This window comes from Sciurus carolinensis, chromosome 16 (genome assembly GCF_902686445.1).
Source record: "Sciurus carolinensis chromosome 16, mSciCar1.2, whole genome shotgun sequence".
Taxonomy (NCBI): Eukaryota; Metazoa; Chordata; class Mammalia; order Rodentia; family Sciuridae; genus Sciurus; species Sciurus carolinensis.
The window spans coordinates 57,907,745-57,927,787 of NC_062228.1; the positions used below are offsets into that span (position 1 = coordinate 57,907,745).

At 52.0% G+C, this 20,043-nt stretch overlaps 3 protein-coding genes across 3 annotated transcripts; 1 reads left to right on the forward strand and 2 right to left on the reverse strand.

The window, feature by feature from the left end:
- The first annotated feature begins 226 nt into the window (after window positions 1-226).
- Window positions 227-14,578, forward strand: Ruvbl2 (RuvB like AAA ATPase 2). Its single transcript, XM_047528628.1, has 15 exons — window positions 227-580; window positions 3,767-3,821; window positions 5,401-5,456; window positions 5,722-5,863; window positions 7,381-7,510; window positions 7,675-7,741; window positions 9,988-10,094; window positions 10,187-10,280; window positions 10,566-10,689; window positions 11,024-11,118; window positions 11,198-11,316; window positions 13,228-13,347; window positions 13,666-13,795; window positions 14,211-14,325; window positions 14,457-14,578. The coding sequence occupies exons 1-15, from the start codon at window positions 569-571 to the stop codon at window positions 14,480-14,482; spliced, it is 1,392 nt and encodes a 463-aa protein (XP_047384584.1). The 5' UTR covers window positions 227-568; the 3' UTR covers window positions 14,483-14,578.
- Window positions 14,579-14,640: 62 nt separating this feature from the next.
- Lhb (luteinizing hormone subunit beta) lies at window positions 14,641-15,837 on the reverse strand. The gene is made up of 3 exons (XM_047529129.1): window positions 15,708-15,837; window positions 15,170-15,337; window positions 14,641-14,954 (listed from the first exon to the last, which is right to left on the reverse strand). The coding sequence occupies exons 1-3, from the start codon at window positions 15,720-15,722 to the stop codon at window positions 14,712-14,714; spliced, it is 426 nt and encodes a 141-aa protein (XP_047385085.1). The 5' UTR covers window positions 15,723-15,837; the 3' UTR covers window positions 14,641-14,711.
- Window positions 15,838-16,507: 670 nt separating this feature from the next.
- Window positions 16,508-19,236, reverse strand: LOC124967102 (uncharacterized). The gene is made up of 5 exons (XM_047529128.1): window positions 19,076-19,236; window positions 18,633-18,833; window positions 18,372-18,533; window positions 17,395-17,522; window positions 16,508-16,896 (listed from the first exon to the last, which is right to left on the reverse strand). Exons 1-5 carry the CDS (start codon window positions 19,229-19,231, stop codon window positions 16,524-16,526), a joined length of 1,020 nt encoding a protein of 339 aa, XP_047385084.1. The 5' UTR covers window positions 19,232-19,236; the 3' UTR covers window positions 16,508-16,523.
- Between the last annotated feature and the right edge of the window lie 807 nt (window positions 19,237-20,043).

Sequence of the window (20,043 nt, forward strand, 5' to 3'; positions counted from 1 at the left end):
AAACCTTGCGGCCACCAGGAGGCGGTGCCCGCCCCCAGTCAGCACCATTGGCCCGCGCCCGGGGGCGGAGGTTCCCGCGTCTCTGATTGGTGGAGAGGACAGGTTCGCTCGGTGCCGCCACCTATGTAGCCGTGGACTCGAGCTCCATAGGGAGGGGCTTGTTGCTGCGCTGAACGGAAACGATTGGCCTTTAGATCTGCCAATCTGAAGCTGGAGGCCCTAAAGTGGGGAGGAAAAGGGTGGGATAAAGAGGAACTGGAGCGTGGAGGACGTGTGGTTCTAAAAGAAGTGTAAAGAATTTTGCAATCGGCCTCAGCAAAAAGGGGGGTTAGAGAAGGCGGAGCCAGGAGGTGTTGGGAACAGACCCCGGAGTTCCGGACACCGGTCTTACTGCTCAGCCTCGCTTGGTGGGCGGGCCCTGACAGTGCCGTCACGCCCTCAAAGCGGGATTTACTTACTTATGAGGAACCATCGAGAACTTTGGAGGACCTGCTAGCCTAGAGCACCCAAACGCCTCACTCCTAGCACGTTTCCGTTTCCGCTAAGACATTAGCGGTTGGTAAGCATCATGGCAACCGTGGTAAGTGTTGGCGCATGGTAGAGTGAGAAACGAACCCACACTCTCGAGTCTCAGGGAGGCCCGGAATCCTGGTCTGAGGGAGGAGGGCTGGACCTGGACCGCTGTGTCTGAGGGAGGAGGGCCGGAGTCTGGATTCTTGGATCCCTGCGTCTGAGGAGGAGGACGGGGCCAGGGACCCTGGGTCTGAGGGAGGAGGCAGCTGAGTCCTCAAGCTCCGGGGTCTGAAGGAGTGAGAAAAGAATAGATTGGGATATCTTAATCTCAGCTCTGACCCCCATCATGGTGGGAACTCCAACTCCCAGAATCCTCTGTGCACAATCAGTCTGCAGTCTTTTGCCCCGGTGTCTGATGAGGGTTGTGTTATCTTGGGTTCCAGTCCATTCGTAGTGCGAGTGGCACCTGTGTTTCAAGAGGGACGAGCAGAAGGGGACCCTTCCAGTGTGAACATGAAGTCACTCGGCGGGTCTTCTGCAGGAAGAGTGTTGAGATCCAAAAGTGTGTCTGTGGGGAAGATCCCAGAGGTTGGGATCTTTTCATGGAACCGTTTTGGCTATTTTCATATTTCAAGCGACTTATACAGGACTTGTTTCTGTGTGAATGCTCAATAAATTATTACTGGAATGTTTCAGTGAATGAGTGTGAACCCAAGGAACTGAGACCTGGCATGTGCTCCAGAAACAGCTGAGTGAATAAATAACACGACTTGAACTTGGGGGTTGAGCTTGGCTTCCAGATGCCTCATTTCCTATGGTGACCCCAGTCAAATTGAAGGAAGGGCAGGGGAGTGCGGTTAAGTCTATTACTGTTACTGTGGCAAGGAGGAGGAGGCAGGGAAGTAGGAAAGGACAATGGTCAGAAATTCTGCGGAGGAAACATTGAATGGTGATTTCTGAGTTTCTTTCGTGTGTGTGTGTGTGTGTGTGTGTGTGTGTGTTGGGGGGGCATGCTTGGGATCAAAGCCAGGGTCTCACTCATGTTGGCTAAGCGTTCTACCTCTGAGCTACATCCTAGCCCAGTACTGGTGGTTATTTTTGTTTTGGTACTGGGAATTGAGCCCAGGGGCACTCTACCACTAAGCAACATCCCCAACCCTTTTTATATATTTTGAGACAGGGTCTCACTAAGTTGCACAGGCTGACAAACTTTTGAACCTCCCGCTTCAGTCTCCTGAGTCACTGGGATTACAGGTGTGTGCCACCACACCTGACTCGTCCTGAGTTTTTAAATGTCTTGGTTCCCACTGGGACCAGCACGCAGCAGGGTATAGAAGCTTACAGCAAAAAGAAAAGACCTTGTAGGGGGCAGTTTCTCACAAGAGGTCTGTTTATATCAGGAGAGCAAAGTTTAGGATTCCTGGATCCATGTCTTCTTCCCCCACCTGCCATAAAGGACCTGTGTGTATGGATGAGTGACATTCCCAGCCTGCTGGTAGTAGCTTAGTGGGGGATGTCTCATGCTCCTGGCTTGCAACCTGCTAGTGGAGAAACTAGGTGGGTAGGATCACACAGCAGGGGAGGAGGCTTATGACCATGTGGTGGACAGGAAGCCTCAACCCAGGGCTCCTGAGAGGATGCTTCCTCTAGACTGGATGTCCATTAGCCTTGTCTGGTGGAAGAATAGAAGAAAGAGCTGTGGAAAGGAAGGACAGTTGGGGCAAGTGCTGAGGGACTGGGTTAGATGCTGGCTTCTTAGTCTTCCCTTACCATATTGGAAATTATGAAATACCCTAAAGAGTCAGAAAATGATATAATAGATGACACTCACAGGTTTACCACCTGAGTTTCTTTCTTTTTTTTTAACAGCTTTATTGAGATATAATTCACATACCATTCATTTCACAACATTTGAAATATACTGTCCAGTGACTTTTAGTGTATTAACAGAATTGTGCATCCATCTCCACAATCAATTTTAGAGCATTTTCATCAATCCAAATAAGAACTCCATACCTCTTTCTGAGCACCCTCTAATTTTCCCATATCTCCCACGCCTGCCCTAGGCAACCTCTGATCTACTTTCTATGGGTTTGCCTATTCTTTTCTGTAGGAGCTTCTTTCACTTAATGTATTTTCAGAGTTTATCCATATCATAGCAGGTATTGAAGCATCATTCCTTTTTATGCCTGAATAATATTCTATTGTGGATAGACCATATTTTTTCATTCATTAGTTAATGGACATTTGGGTTCTGTCCACCTTTTGGCTGTTGTGAATAGTGCTGCTGGGAGCATTCATGTAGGTGTTTTGTGTGGCTCTCTAGGGAGCCTTGGATTGTCCCAGGCAAACCATGTGTCACCCTATGTGAGAAAGGATGGTACTGCTTCCTCTATTAAACTGGAAAACAGGAGACCTCATATTTTTTTGTTGTTGTTTTGGTTTTTGCTAGCAGTGCTAGGGGTTGAACCCAGGGGCCTCACATATGTTAGGCAAGTGCTCTGCCACTGAGTTACTTCCCCAACCCATCATACATGGCTTTTAATGAGCTCAGTGATATGCACTTCAGGCCACAAGCATTGAGTCCTGGGAAGAACGGGAGAGGCGTGGACTGTGCCCTTCATGGAGCTCACATCCACTGGAGTCTAAAATGTCGATCCAAGAGTGGGAGCTTACACAGGGCAATTGGACTCCCAAGCCAGGTCCTTCTTCTGTCTGAGCGTCCAGAGGTCTTTAAACTAGTCCAGCAGTGGCAGCAGTCAGGGAGGGCATCTCTTAGAGGGTGACACTTGGTCTAATTCAGTGGGAGGTTGGGGAGAGAACAGGCAGCTGGACTGAGAACCAGCATGTGCAAAGTCTGGTAGCCGAGAGCTGGGGCATCAGCCAGGGCCAGACCACTTCCAGTTCTGTGCCTGCTCTGCACTGGTGTCTGCATAATTATTGGGGTTGAGGAGGACTTCATTCACCAGATAATTCCTGGGCACTGAATGTGTAATAGGCCCTGAGAACAGAGCTATGAATGAAACAGAGAGTCCTTGTCTTCTTGGGACTCAACAGTGTAGTGGGGTCAATCACCCAGCAGTTGGTGACAACTCAGAGGGGTGGGAATGACTGGTGTTTGGTCTGTTGCCTACCTATGAGTTGAAGGAACAAAGAGGAGTTTCTGCTGGGAGGCAGGAGGGAGGGACTGAAGAGGAGCTAATGAAAACTGGAACCACAAGTTTCCTTCTTAAACATCTTCCTGCACCCACAGGCGGCCACAACCAAAGTGCCAGAGATCCGTGACGTGACGAGGATCGAGCGTATTGGTGAGTGAGGTCAGGAACAGGACCTAGACCCTGCCTGCCACATGTCCTGCTCCTGGCCATTAGGGGAGGATCTTGCATTCCAGAGTGGGGTCCGAAAGCACATATGGGGCCCATTGGGCCCCAACCCCGATTGCACTGCTGCTGCTGGGCTATGTGGTGAGGCTCCTGGCTGTATCTGCCTGGAAGTCATGAAAGAGGACCTCCACTGGGTGCTTGCTGGGGTTGACCCTGAGCCACATGCCCCACCCGCCCAGAACACATGAGAGCCTGTGCTCCCTGAGGGCAGTGCCCAGGTCTGGCTCAGCCCCAGCTGTGTCCCCAGCACAAGGTCTCCAGAGCAAAGGCTCAGCAGACAACCACGAAGGCAGGAGCCTGTGTGCCTTAGGATCTTTGCAGTAACCTGTGAGGGGCGTGGGGCATGGTGACCTATCTATCGTCCTGTTTTTAGCTGAGATAATTGAATCTCAGAGTGCCCACGTCACTGACCCAGCTCTCACAGCAAGCAGCCAGGTCCAGGAGCAGAAAGTTGAGGCACCGTGCAAGGTGCAGCCTCTAGATGGAGAGCTTCATTTGGAGGGAAGAGACTGAACTCATTCACTCAGAGCCTCTGAGAAAGGCAGTAAGGGATTATGGCTCTGAGCTTGGCTTCTGAAAGCTTATTGCTAGATTCTGAGCTGAACTCTACCACTTCTGAGCTTGTGGCTGGGGACTTCATACTCTCTATGCCTCAGTTTCCTTGTCTGCAAAATGGATCTAAGGCAGTTCACCTCAGTAAACATAAAATCAGTAAGATAATCTGTATGTGTGTGTATCAACACTGCTTCGCCCGTTAAAGGGCCAGACCTTGCTGGGAGCTGAGGACCTGGTAAAGACTAGCACCACCTTGTACCTGACCTTAGTGTTTACAGTCTAGCACAGAGATCGGCAGATCTTAAAGGGCTAAGTGGAAAATCTTTGATGAAACTTACTCAACATTTGTCACAGTGGAAAAGCAGCACAGATAGTAAATGAGTCGGTGTGAGGATGTTCCAGTAAAACTTTATTTACAAAAGCAGGTGACTGGCCCACAGGCTGTAGTTTGCTGAGCCCTGTTCTGGTGTAAAGTGCTGGAGTTCCGTCTTCACTTCACCTGATCTGGGGCTTGGAACCTGACCTGAGCTCCCTCCACCCATCCCTATGCATGAGGGCCTGGGGCTATTGTCATTGATCTCCAGAAGTGCTTCCTGGGTGCTAATAGCCAGAGCTTTTGTTTCTCAGGGTTATGTGGAGTGAAACTGCTGAGTGCTGCAGTCAGTCACAAATACCAATTGTAATTGTTCACCCTCATGGTTAGTTCTTGGGCTGATTATGTGGTTGAACAAGTCTCAGCGATTTTAGTCCAACTACAGTATGTCCTAGAAGCAGCTCCAGTTAATTGAGCATTTGCCATGTTCAGCCATCCTCCAGGTGGGGTGGAGATTTGGGTCCTCTGTTTGACCAAAAAGGAAATCGGAGCCTGAAGGGGAAGCCCGTCACCTCAGGCCAAGCGTTTTTACAAGCTGGCAGCAACCGTGTCTCTTGATTGTGTCCCTACACACAGGTGCTCACTCCCACATCCGGGGACTGGGACTGGACGATGCCTTGGAGCCACGGCAGGTAAAGCAAAGAGGACAGGGGTGTGAGGGCTGCTTTATCAGAGCCTTGGGCAGTAGGTACTGTGTTCTGATCTTTCAGGCCTTTGAATACATATTTATAAATTTCAGTCACACATGGAGTTTTATTAAGTTAGAGTAAACATTTTTCTTCTTTCAGAAGTCCTTCACACCAACTTCTGCTTTCATCTCACTAAATAGGATGTAGTAGAAATACAGTGGCAGCCCAGTAGGAAGTCGCCTCACACACTTTCACCTCCTGCCTACAGGCTTCCCAGGGCATGGTGGGTCAACTGGCAGCCAGGCGGGCAGCCGGTGTGGTGCTGGAGATGATCCGAGAAGGGAAGATTGCTGGGCGGGCAGTCCTCATTGCTGGCCAGCCAGGAACTGGGAAGACAGCCATTGCCATGGGTAAGAAGCCTTGTGGGGCATTTCTCCTGATCTCTACCCAGTAATCACTCCTATGTAAATCAAGGTCAAGTTCAGCTCCATTTGACAGACAACCCAAAATGGCAGTGGCTTGAACACCCAGGGTTCATTCTTTCACATAGAAAACTCTGGAAGTGGGCCATTTAGGGCTTATTGAGCAATTCTATGAGGTCTTCTATCTTCCCACCTCAACATTCTCTATACTTGCATGTTAAGGTCACCTCACGTTCTAAGAAGGTTACCTGTGTTCCAGCCTTCCCACCTATATTTCAAACAGGAGGAAGAAAAGAATAGCAATGAAGGTGTACCTTCCTACAGTTTTCTCCCTTAAAGCAGTTCTCCTGGAAATCCCATGTACTTATGCTCCTGACTTTTTGACTAGAAATTGATCATATGGTCACACTCTGCTGCAAAGGAGACTGAGACATTAAGGAAGTTTAATTTTTAGATTTTTGAATTTGGATTATTGTTGCTTTAATTAGGGGTCTATTAAGGAAGAAAAGGAAGATGGTCTGAATAGACAGTTAGCAGTATCTATGCAACCCACTAATGATTTATGATCTCTTCACTCAGTAGCCATCTCTCATCTTGTTAAACCCCATTCTTCAGAAACTATTCAGCCAGTCATAGGGTGCATGCCTATAATCCCAGGGACTTGGAAGCCTGAGGCAAGAGGACCGGGAGTTGAAAGCCAGCCTGGGCACCTTAGTGAGGCTCCAGCAATTTGGCAAGACCCTGTCTCAAAACAAAAAGTAAAAGGACTGGAGATGCAGCTCAGTGGTAAAGCACACCTGGGTTCACTTCCCAGTACCAAAACAAACCAACAACGTATTCAGTTACCTCGGCCTCCAGAGTTTTGTGGTACTGGGGATTGAACCAGGGGCACTCTACCACTGAGTTACATCTCCAGTCCCTTTTTTTTTTTTTTTTTTTTTTTTTTTCTGAGCTATATCCCCAGCCCTGTTTTGTATTTTGAGGCAGGGTCTCACTTAAGTTGTACAGGCTGGCCTCAAACTTATGATCCTCCTGCCTTATTCTTTCAAGAAGCCAGGAGTAATTACTGGTGTGCGCTGTTCCACCTGCTCTCTGAGGCTTGCTTTGACTCAGTTTTCTTTGCCTTCGGTTCCACCTGTGCTCAGATTGGGGCTAGGCAGTGAGAATCCAAATAACCAGGTTTTCAGTTCGGAAAAGGCATCACTCAGCTGCCAGGTCTTGACTAGACCCTAGGGACACATAGCTGAGTTAGACCAAGGTTCTGACTTTAGGGAACTTCCAATCTGGGGAGGTGACCTTGACATGGTCCCATCCTGTGTGAAGTATGCTATGGTAGAAGTAGCATAAGACGGAAAAGACTCCTGATCCTATTGGGAGGGGAAGGGAAATGTGGCAGGTGGCGGGGTGACTTCTCAGATAAGTGGACCCTAGAGCTACTTGCCATGGAGGAGGTGTGGGGAACTAGTGCTAGGGGCCACCTGCCTACCTGACCACCTCCTCCCCAGGCATGGCCCAGGCACTGGGCCCCGACACCCCATTCACAGCCATCGCCGGCAGTGAGATCTTCTCCCTGGAAATGAGCAAGACCGAGGCGCTAACACAGGCCTTCCGCCGATCCATTGGTGTTCGCATCAAGTGAGCACTGGGCCCCGTTGTCAGGGTGGGGAGGGTTGTTCCAGTGCTCAGTGGCCCAGGGCAACCCCGTCATGGTGCTGTCCTTTGCCCAAGTGCCTGTGGGACCTGGCGACTCCTGAGGGCTCAGGAGTTGGACTGAGCCCTCAGATCTGCTCTTTGGCCAGGGAGGAGACCGAGATCATCGAAGGGGAGGTGGTGGAGATCCAGATTGATCGACCAGCCACAGGGACGGTGAGTCTGCAAGTCTGTTCCAGGATGAGGCCACTTTCAGCCCCAGAATTGGAGGGTAGGGATGTTAGGTCTGTATTGAGATCAGAATTCCATAGAAAGTTCTAGCTGCAGATCAAAGCTGCCCAAGTACTGGCTATAGGGGTCAGTTGAGTTGGCAGTGGTTTGTCCCTTCTCAAGGAACATGGTGAGCAGTTAGGACTGAGGTAGTGGAATGATGAGAGAGAAGTTCTGAGATTTTCTCACGGTTCAGTTCTACCAGTTAGGCTTTGGGAAACCTGCTCTGTAGGATTTAAACAGCTTAGTGCCCAGGGTGTGCCCATCCAGCCTCCGTGACAGATGTGATTCACTCCCTTTCCTCTAACCTAAGAATTATAAATGAAACAGGTATAAAGAAACATGTTTAAAAGGTGTGAATTCTAATAAACCATTATGAAACAAATACTCTTATAATCACTCCTAAGATAAAAAAGGAACTTGGCAGCCCACCACAACCCCTTCCTTGTGTCTCTCCCATTACCCGAGGCTGCCACAGAGGTAGCCACCCTTGCCTGCACTTGCTTCCTGCAGCATTGTTAAGAGTCTTCATCACCCAGCTGTGAGTTCCTGGAGGCTGTGGTTTGTCCTACCTGGGGTTTTCTCCTTCTCTTCTTTGTTTTTTTTTTTTGTTTGTTTGTTTGTTTTGTTTTGTTTTTTGTTTTTTAAGATAAATTCACATAATATGAAATGAACCATTTTATAGTATAAATTCAGAGGCACTTGGTACATTTACACTGTGGGGTGACCATCACCTCTGTCTAGTTTTAGAACTTTTCCACTGCCCTAAAAGGAACCTGTGACCCCTAAGCATTGGGTCCTCATTCTCCCTGTTCCCAGCCCTGGCAGCCACTGATGTGCCCCCTGTCTATATGGATTGCCTGCTCTGGGCATTTCATGGAAATGGAAATGTTCAGAATGTGGCCTTTAGTGTCCGGCTGCTTCCAGCTCCACATGATGTTTTTGACATTTATCTGTTTTTGTGGTTCTCCTTTATATATTAAGTCTCTACTGCTGATAAAATGCTTAGGTAAAGAAAACTTCAAATGTACTTCAAGCCATTGACCTAATCCCTGGTCACCTTTGTTTTCTGTTTTGTATACACATCCTCTTCTTTTTTCATATGCTCCTTATTTTTAATGGAGACTTAAAATGCATAGTACGTTGACTTGCAGTTTTAATAACTACAAATAGCCTTCTAAATTAGTTCTATTACCAATTAAATTTTGAATGGTAAAAATATGGCAAAATATTTAAATATAGGGAAAGCTATTTCCAAGGTACATCTTCCAAGTAGAATTTTTGTCATACAAGAAATCCACAGACGAATATATCCTCCCTGTAAAAACTGTAAACCCGAGGTGGAGGGTGAAGTTTGGTGGTAGAACGCCTGCCCTGCACACTTGAGGCCCTGGCTTCCATCCCCAGCACTGCAAGGAGAAAACAAAACAAAACAACTGAGTAAGCCCAGAACTCCCTTTTATTCCCTCTAATCTGGCCTTTTATTCTGCCTCCCATCCCTACGAAGCATTCACAGTGTAATTCCAGACAGCAGAGATATTTGGATCCCTGGGGAGAGTTGGGACTGAGCTTATCTTGTGGGGAGGAGGTACAAAATTTTTCCTTTCTCCTTTTTGTTTAGTTGTGTTTGAGATTTCACGATCAACAAAAAGCACTTTGCCCAGAGCACTTGAGCCCACTAGTTTGAGACCAGTTTGGGCAACACAGTAAGACCCCATCTGAAAGTAACCAATACCAAATGTAGTGCTGCTGAGGATCAAACCCAGTGCCTCACAAGTGCTAGGCAAGTGCTCTGCCACTGAGTTACAGCCCCAGCCCCCAAAACACCTTTTTTTGAGTTAAGAAACAAATGTTAGCCTGTGACCTGCCTCTTGACCATTTTATGGGACCTTTGGCCTGCGTTACTTGTGTTTATTATATTTATTATTATATTTATGAACAACTTTGTTGAGTTGTAATTGACATTCAGTGAGCTGTACATATCAAAAGGGCACAGCATGGTGAACTCTGACTTGCGTGTCCCCATGTCAAGGCAGTGGCTATTTCCCTGTCCAGAAAAGCTGTCTTGTGGACTGCCCAGTTTGGAGCTGGATAAACAGTGAACAGAATAGGATCAGAAGTTTATTAAGCTGGAAGTTTTCAGGTGACATCAGGGCCCTCTGAGCCCTTTCCCTGGCTTGTCACCCTCCCAGGGCTCCAAGGTGGGCAAGCTGACTCTCAAGACCACAGAAATGGAGACCATCTATGACCTGGGCACCAAGATGATTGAGTCACTTACCAAGGACAAGGTCCAGGCTGGGTGAGCAGTTGGAGACTAAACTGAGTAGCTGGAGTTTTAGGGGAAGTTTAGGTCCTTTCCTCTCCTCACTCCTGCCCTTTCTCTCTCTGCAGGGACGTGATCACCATTGATAAGGCCACAGGCAAGATCTCCAAACTGGGCCGCTCCTTCACACGTGCCCGTGACTATGATGCCATGGGCTCCCAGGTGCAAATGGGGCCCTAGAATGTTTCCACTTCCTCTCATTCCTTGGCCCATGGATCTGGATCCTGCTGTAACCCTGATCCTATATCCCTGTGGTACTCCTGGGTGTTCCCTTAACCCTCGGGTAGCTGGGACCACTCAGCCTGGCACTATAGCTCTGCATTGCCCCATGCTGCCCATGGCGTCCGAACCCCATAACCATCAGTGCTCTTTAAGGACCCTGGTCTCCCCAGACAGACCCCCCACCTTGTCGTTCCCTGCCTTCACACCCCACCCCTTGCCCTGCAGACCAAGTTTGTGCAGTGTCCTGACGGGGAACTCCAGAAACGCAAGGAGGTGGTGCACACTGTGTCCCTGCACGAGATCGATGTCATCAACTCCCGCACCCAGGGATTCCTGGCTCTTTTCTCAGGTCAACCCCACCCTGGACGCGCATCTTCCTTCAGACACCTCTGTGCTTTCTCCTCTTCAGCCCCCGTTAGCTGTCTCTGTTCTTTTCAGTGGGTTTGGTCCACCTCTGTTATTGCCATTCAATTCCCTCTGCCAGGTGATGTGGTGAGGGCAGGACTTTGTCCTCTGTCCCTCCTCTCTGGTGCTGTTTCAGACTCCCTGGTTCTTCCATTGCTTTGCCTTGGTCTTTCTCTCCTTCCTCCATTCCTGGCACCCATCTTTTTCTATTTCCCCACCTTCCAGCCTTGAACCTATCCCCTTTCTGACTTCCATGATGCCACTCTTGTCTCCTACAGGTGACACAGGGGAGATCAAGTCAGAAGTCCGTGAGCAGATCAATGCCAAGGTGGCTGAGTGGCGTGAGGAAGGCAAGGCAGAGATCATCCCTGGGGTGAGTGGCTACGGTCGGGGGCAGGTGGGGTAAACAGGGATGCAGGTCGTGAGTATGACACGTACCCAATGACTTCCAGGTACTATTCATTGATGAGGTCCACATGCTGGACATTGAGAGCTTCTCCTTCCTCAACCGGGCCCTGGAGAGTGACATGGCGCCTGTCCTTATCATGGCCACCAACCGTGGCATCACGCGGTGAGTAGTTGCAAATGCCTCTGTTAAAAGGGCAGCAGGTGTTATCGTAGGAAAACAGAGCATAGTGGCCCTCAGCACCTCAGTGGATCAGACAAAGGTGAGCTTTCCCCCTAGTTAGCTGGTCTGCCCTACAAGGAGGCCTTGCTTCCCCTGTAGTACTTAGGCTGCAGGTCACTCACCTGGGTGCTGAGGGGATTTTTAATTTTGAGAGAACAGTGACATCTGTTAGATGCTACATAAACCACTATAATCAATTAAGTGAGAGTTAAATACTTACTCATCAAAATTTTTAGTTTTGTTTTTTAAAGAAACTGTGGAATATTCCTGAGACACACAGGGCACCATACTCAGGTAAAATCCTGGACCCTCTACCCTAAGGTGTTACTGGCACTCTATGGCATGGTCCCAGTTGGCTCTCCTCTCCACCTCATCCACATTTGGGACCACAGCGAAGCGGGAAGGAGGAGGTGGACTGGCAGCCTCCAAAAAAGAGGCTGTAGTCTGGAGGCTTTACCCAGCACTTCCATGCTTGGGTGCCTGGCTGTGCTTGACTCTTAAAGGAGGCCAGGGAGTGCCATGTGCCCAACTGAAACTGGGCAGTGGGCATGGTATCACTAAGGGAAGCAGGAGGCATGGCTGCCCAAAGCAATGGCAGCTCTACCTGGCTCTATCACAGACACTTCCTGGATGGACTCCTTGGGCCTTCAGAGCAGCTCAGGAGGTGGCTGGCAGTTAGCTCAGAGGTCATACACATGCCAAGTGTATGCAAGGCCCTAGATTCATATCTAGCTCCAAAAGAAAATGAAGTTCCGAGGTGGATGTCAGTTCAGCCTCAATTTACAGACCACACCAGCACAGCCCAGTGACTTGTTGTGGTGGTGAATCTAGGTGTCAGGGCCTGAAGAGATGCTCTGAGCCCTGTGCGGTAGCTGCAGATCATGGTGTGGAGCCCCCCAGGGGCATTGGGAGGATACCCACCAATTTACAGATTCCATGTTCATGAATCTATTTGCTTGCTAAAATTTATCTGTTATCCCCAAATCACTTTTCAGGGTCCTTTTGCTGTCACTCACAGACGTGTACAGAGTGGCACACATTGAAACCTCCTGATGCCACGATCCCAGCCAAGGCTGCCTGGCATCACCCTGCCTGCTGTTTCAGCTCCCTTGCTGTAAACCAGTGCCATTTTCCTGGTCAATTTAGTGCCACGTTGGTCACTGTTTTGTGCTTTTTTGGTGTTTTGTCAGTTAAAAAGTCCCTTGAGCTTAGTGCTAAGGTGCCAGCTAGTGTTCCTAAGCATAGTAAGACTATGCCGAGCCTCATGTACACGAGTGGCAGTGCTGTTGGTTGGGAGCTCAGTTTGAGAGGTCAGCAGCATGTGCTGAAAATGTCCTTACAGAGACTTGGTGATGTATTGGTTGGTTGGTGATAGTGTTGTGACCAGGGCTCATAGGAACCTAACCCCGCGTTTCCCTCAGGAGCAGTGACTCCCTCCATATGTTACAGTGACTTTACAATGCAGCTACCATGAATATTGAGAATTGCTTTATTTCCTGTCACCTATCATGAACCAGGCCTGTACCTGCCCAGGTGTAGTAAGGAACAAGACAGGCATGGTCCCTTTCTTTCTGGAGGTTTGCATGGAGCAGGGAGTGGGACCTTGATCCAGTAATCCCAGACGTAGATACCTAGGACCAGCCTCCACTCTTGAGGAGGGTGCTCCAGGGATTGACGCAGCTGGGGAAGGCTGTACAGTCAGAAGGTGATGTAAGCGAGGAGCTGAAGGTTAAGTGGTATTTAGTCCGTAGAGTGGGCTGTGATGGACAGGTGGGTGGGAATATTTTGAGTAGCAGGACAGAGAGCTGGGTTCTGGGAACATCACCGGATGGCCTTTCCTGTCCTCTTCCCCAGGATCCGGGGTACCAGCTACCAGAGCCCCCATGGCATCCCCATTGACCTCCTGGACCGGCTGCTTATCGTCTCCACCTCTCCCTATAGTGAGAAGGACACGAAGCAGATCCTCCGCATTCGGTAAGGTGGGTGGCCTCGTGCCCTCCCTGTTTAGTAGGGTTGGGTGGTCTCTGCCTGGGCCTGTGGAGGGAAGTCTGAGTTGGGCGTCCTGGCAGTGACATCTGACCCAGGGGAGGTGTGGTGACTGATATGAGGAAAGAGCCTTAGACTGGGGGTGAGGAGGTCCAGGTCTACCCCTGCCTCAGTGGCTCTTCTAGCTTCAGCATCCTGTGGTTCTGAGATACAGACTCCACATGTTCCCCAGGGGCAAAGGGCCAGGGGCATACTGCAGTTAGAGGCCCAGCTCTGGCTGAGTGTCCCCTGCCCACCTGCCTGCAGGTGTGAGGAGGAAGATGTAGAGATGAGTGAGGACGCCTACACAGTGCTGACCCGTATTGGACTGGAGACTTCCCTGCGCTATGCTATCCAGCTCATCACAGCTGCCAGCCTGGTGTGCCGGAAACGCAAGGTCAGCCAGCTGAGTCAGCCAGTGGGGGCCGGATTGAATGAATGACCCACTCCTCCAAGGGCTTCCAGTGGAAGGTTGTATTAAGCCCCAGAGTATACGTTTTCAAAGGCAGGGAATTTTCATCCTCAGTGTGTTTCTTTATCTCTTGTCCTGGCACATAGAAGGTACTCAGCAAGCACTGTTAACTATAAGTAGATCCTAAGTTCATCTCACAGATGAGGAAATTGAAGGTTGGAGAGGCTGGGCTACTCATCAAAAGGTGGTTCAGGCAGGATTGAACCCAGATTGGGCCCAGAATCCCATCCCTTGCCTGCCAGCCTCTGCTACCTAGGTGGTGGCAGTGGCATGAGCTGAGATCTGTGTCCCCTGGGCCTCATAAGGAAGGGCCCTTTGAGGACTCGTCCCCCCTCTCTAGGGCACAGAGGTGCAGGTAGATGATATTAAGCGGGTCTACTCACTCTTCCTGGACGAGTCCCGTTCCACGCAGTACATGAAGGAGTACCAGGATGCTTTCCTCTTCAACGAACTCAGTGAGTGTCCCTACCCTGTGCCTGGTGCTCCCACTGTCACTCTTGATGGGAGAGGTGAGAAGCTTGGTCAGGAGAACTCAGGCCCTGTCCTCCAGGCCACACTGACCATGTGGCTTCCCTTCTCCCCACAGAAGGTGAAACCATGGACACCTCCTGAGCTGGATGCCACCCCACACCTACCCTGTTTTCTACCAGAGTTCTGACACTGTGACTTTGTATAAAATGGTTTTGAAACTGGACCCATGATGTGCTGTGTGTGTGCTGCCCTGAGCCCACAGAAGGACACCCCCAGAGTGCAGATTGAGAAGCCTTTATTGGAAGGGGAGGACTAGAGCACCTGTGGGCTCTAAAAGCTGGGGTGGGCAGGGAGTTGTGGGGGAAGGCCCTTAGAGGAAGAGGAGGCCTGGAAGGTGGGGCAGGTCACAGGCCAAGGGTTGAGCTCTGGGACCCCCGCAGTCAGAACTGCTGAGGCGACAGGGCCCACAGTGGCAGCTGAGGGCCACTGGGAAGGAAACCATGGGGTCCACACCAGGTGGGCAGCCAGGGAGCCGGATGGAGGAGAAGCGCAGCTCACGGTAGGTGCATACTGGCTGGGGCACAGGCGGCAGAGCAGCAGGCAGTACCCGAACCTAAAGGCAGGATGTGGGGGCAGTGGGCATCTGCCTGGCACCAGGTCCTAGACTCAGGTGTCCATGAAACCACCCACCACCTTTCCCACACACTCAGCACTATCTCCCGTTCCCCTGCCCCAGGTGCCAGACCATCCACCCTGCTGCCACCTTCTGTCTTCTGTGGGTATGGAACTGAAGTGGCAGCCCCCTCCTGCCTGCCCTGGGTAGCTCACCATGCTGGGGCAGTAGCCAGCACAGATGCTGGTGGTGAAGGTGATGCACACTGGGCAGGCCTCATTCTCAGCAGCCAGGGTGGCGTTGATTGGCCGACACAATGGCCGTAGTGGCCCCCTGGAGGCCCACACCGCACTCATGCTCAGCAGCAGCCACAGCAGCAGCCCCTGGGACAAGGTCAGTGCCTCAGGCCCAGTCTGAGACCTCAGCCCTGAACCCTTGCCCTCTCATCTCCTGAATGCACACATTCCAGGACCAGGGGTCCTGCCTTACATCTTCCACTCAGGACATTCGATGCTTGATCCCCATGCCTGACACAGGCCCTCAGGGTCCATCCCACAGCCCAACGGAACCCAGATGTCCCAGTTGTTAAGATATCTACCCTCAGGTGTGCTCCACCCACTTCCCTCCTGTAGGAAGCCTGCTGGTTGTCACCCTGCTGAAAAGAGACTTCCTTCCCAGGTCACAAGTCTCCCTCTTTATGCCAGTTATGGCCTGGGTGGAGATAGGAGGTGCCCAGGGGCCCTGCAGTCTTACCTGGAGCGGCTCCATTCTTGATGTCTCCTCTACCTCCTCTACCTGGCTTTATACCTGTATGTTGTGGGGGCGGCAAGGCCACTAAGCAGTGGCAGCAAGCTGGGGTAACCTGGACACTAATCCTCCTGGGGGCGAGAGGCGGACAAGGTCAGGGAAGCGCAGGTGTGTTCTGCCCCTCCCCTCAGTGGCTCCAGTGGCACGGGTGAGACCACAGTAAGCCACAGACTCAGACCTGAGCCTAGTCTCTGTTGAGGCACAGGAAGTGAGGTACAAGAATCCCTGGGCCCATCACAGAAGGGAGACTAGACTCTTGGCCAGAGGGGCTTCGCTGAAGCCTCAATTCTGCTCCACTGGGACAGGCTGAAAGCCAGCGGGTTCCCATGGTAGAGTCCCGCCTCTTCGTAGGAGCGTAGATTCTATCCAAAGAGGGCCTCTGAATTACTATGCTGGGTGGGGCCACGCTTGCACCTAGATGCTGCACAAGAGAGCCAATCTCCCACACCCAAATCCCCAGAAGTTAGGGCTCGAAGAGCCGGCCCCAGAAACGGGTGTGATTTAGGTTATTTAACTCATTGACTACATTAGGACCGCCCGCCCAAGGTGCGTTTTCTGGACTCGGTTCCTCCAAAAATGAACGTGTCTAGGGTTATCCAGTCCACATAAATAAACTCGGTGGGGTATCTGGCTCCGCCCCGCGTAGTGGGTGGGGCTCCTGAGCTCAGCTTCGCCCAGCATGCCCCCAGTCGCGGTCTTCCTGACTCGGCTCCGCCTCACAGCTTGGGAGGTGGGTTCGGGGGCGGGGCTGGCCCGGCCAGCTCAGACTAGCTCTGACTTTAAGCTGCCATAGCGAGAGTTCTCGGTGCGGTAGGCTTTAGGCACGCTGTAGATGCCAGGCAAGGGCTTCCAGTGGGGGCCACCCCAGGGCGCCTCCAGTGGGCAGGAGCGATCAAGCCGGCGGAGTGGGTGCACCGGGGAGCTGTAGGACTCCTGAGTCAAAGTCAGGGTCCCGCGATGCGGCACGGCTGGCGTCCCCGGGCGCACGTGTGGCAAGCGGGCCCGCGGTGGTCCCGGCGGCAGTGGGAAGGGCGAACACCGTGTCCGCTGCGGGCCGTGGTCCCGGGCCTGAGGCATCTTCTGGAAGCCCCAGAAGTTCAGCGTGTCCTTGCAGGCGTATCTGGACAGCTCCTTCCTGTGGAGGGAGGCAGCATGGGGAAGGCTGCATCCTTGGAACCAGGCTGAGCCTCAGACTTCTGGCCCGAAGGAGACTGCAGACCCAAACTTCTTGCTTTTCGAGGGAGGGACACGTTTGCAGAAGCCGGGGACCCCTTAAAGAGGGGGACCTGGAGACATGGAGCCTGGATTCCTGGGTCGAGCCTGGAAAGTGGTGTTCTCGCATCCTTGGGAAGGAATATCTGGAGGCTCAATTACCGAAGAAGCTCCGCCCTAAAACCTCAGGACCCCGCCCCCAGATCCAAAGCCCTGTCTTGGGACTCTCGGCAGGCTTCCTATCCTACCAAGTTAAGGACACCTAGATGCTAAAAGAGGTAGAGGCTGGGATCCGAACTTTAGTTCTTGCGTGTGCAAGAGTTGAAGCCTGGGACTAGTGAGTCAGAAAAGAGGACTGGGCTCCCACCAGCATCTACAGGGATGTGCAGCAGGGTGGTGCCCAGTGAGGACATGGGCTCACTTCGTGTAGCAGCGGAAGTCCCGGGCCGAGGTGGTCAGATAGGGCTGATGATGGTCCAGGACTCCCTTGTCGGATATTGTGAAAGGCCGGCCAGTCAGCTCAGGGTTCTTCGTCCAGGGGATTAGGGCCTGGGGGAGGGGGATGGGCAAGAAAGACACCATGTACCCTGTTCCAAGCCCGGTGTATCAGGTTCAGAATCCCTTTTCTTAGGTCTTAACAACCCTGCTGGGCCAGGCCCTGCTACTGTGCCCCCGGATTCTTCCCGACCAATCCCACACCAGACTACTTGAGCTTCGCTCCCTAATTGAGAACCCTTATGAGTCCTACTACCGCTCCAATCCAAACACTTTTTTTTTTTCCCCCCCTGCGGTGCTGGGGATCGAACCCAGGGCCCTGTGCTTGCAAGGCAAGCACTTTACCAACTGAGCTATCTCCCCAGCCCCCAAACACTTCTTACTAGTCAAGAAATTTAAATCCAGGCCCGCAGCCACAAAAAAGTTAAAACAAAAACTTCCCATTTCCACTCCCAGTCAAACGTCAAACGTTCTTGGTTCTGGCATTGAAGCTCAGCAGCATCTTAGGCAACAATTCCACTTTACCTTTTCCTCACAACTAAATCTAATCCCACCTCCCAACCCTACACCGTCTTAGAATATTCTAGTACCGCCCCCGGGGGCGGAGAGCTACCTGGGCCGGTCCCACCAGCCTCCGCCTTCTACCTAGTTCTGCACCAGCCTGAGAGTCGAAATTTCAAATTTGCAGTCCCTTCCTCCTTCAGGCCCCGCCTCAAAAGGTCCACCTCAGCCTCTGTATCCAGGATTCCACTCCATATCTTTTAGCCACGTCGCAAGCACAAAATTCCTTTTGGCTCAGCCCCAGGACTTCCTAGTCTGGTCCCTAACCTCAGAGCCTCCGACCCTGCCCCAGGCTCTCCAAGCTCTGCGTGGTAGCACCAGCGCGGTCTGCCATTCGGCTACCTGGGAAGGGCCCCCGCGGTGGTGGTCCACTAGCTCCAGGGACTGGGGCCCAAAGTAGACGACGACTCGCCGGTCCTGGCTGGGCCAACCCTTGTACTGTGCCTTGGTCTCGCTGCTGTGGTGTTTTGTGATGAGGGGGAGGCGCCAGCCTCGGTGTCTGAGCTGCACGAAAGTGACCCAGAAACCCAACGTGAGGGCAGGGGACTCCAGTGCGGTCCCCAGCCCTGTCCTCCTGCGAACTCTGGAATCCCAGAACCTTACTTTTTCTCCTAAAGCCTTAATCCCTACTGTCCGCGTAGGGTCCGCAGGCTCTGGGGCTCTGGGCTGAGCGTAGGGACCGCCCAGGGTTTTGGGCACGTGGGCCGAACCGTAGGTTGTCTCCCATCTGCTGATGACTTCGTCAAAAGCCCAGATGTGTAAATCCTGCTTTGCGGCGTGGGATAGGGGTTCGGCGACGGTGGACTGGGGAGAAGGCGCAGCATGTGAGCTAAAGAGACTCAGGAGTCCGCCCTGCCCCCTCTCTCCCTGTTCTTCCTTCAGCCCCTGGTTCCTTCAGCATCCAGGTCCCCGGTCCCCTCCTCTCTCAGGCCCAGGACTCCAGGGCCCTCTTCCTTCAGCCAGGGGTCCAAACCCCCAAACCCCTTTTCTCTCAGCACCCAGGTTTCTGTATCCTTAAGCCCACCTTCCGTCTACGGTCCTCTCACCTGTACAGTGGGCGGGGGGAAGGACACAGAGGGGATAATGTGGTGGGCAACGCCACTGCTGGTTAGATGCCAGTTGGGCCAGGATCCAGACACCTCGGTTCCAGAAATGGGAGGCCATGGGGGGCCATAACGCAGAGCTAGGGTCCTACCCGCCATGGTCCCACCCCCACCCCGGGGCTTAGCTGGAGCGGGCTTGTTGTTGTGTTGCCCCAGGTAACAGAACCCGCCCACCGTGAACCCAGCCAATGAAGGGCCTGCCGGCTTGTGGATCAATAGAGTGAGACTCAGGTATAGAGACAGAGACTTCGAGAAAGACGGACAGAGACCCAAACAGGGGCATAGAAATAGATACACGGGGAGGGTGTAGAAACTGAGAGAGAGAGGAAGGCAGAAAGAGGATAGGGTTGCAGGAAAAAGGAAAGAAGATCAGAGAGTTTCAGAGGGGAAGACGTGGGGGCCAGGGGACAGACCCTGAGAAGTTTACTCAGGGAGGAGGAGTAAGGAGAGAGACCTTAGCACATCAGGGATTCCTTCAGAAACACCCCCTTTCCTATAGAGTTCAAACCCTCCAGTTGCCTCCCCCTCTGCCAGGGCTGCCCACCTCAGAGTAACGAATTCCAGACCACCGGGTTGCACCCCTCCACCCATGTGTGTTGAAGGAGCCACGGCGCCGCCAGCCATCCTGCCTGCCTTTGATTTGGCTGAAAACTTCCACCTGGGTATAGGAGGAGGGAGCAAAGAGGAGAGACCCCCAAGAGAAATCCACAGGGAAATACTTAGGGAAAAGGGGGGTGGAGGACATGGGCTACTAACTCAGAGACAAGAGACACAGGAAGTTAGAGAGACAGAGCCCTCTGTGACAAAAAAGAGTAGAATCAAGAAGTAGAAACAGGCAGCAAAACCTGCCCTGCTCAGGGACCCAGTCTCAGGCCATGGAAGCGGGCAGGGATATCTAGGTCCTTAGCACA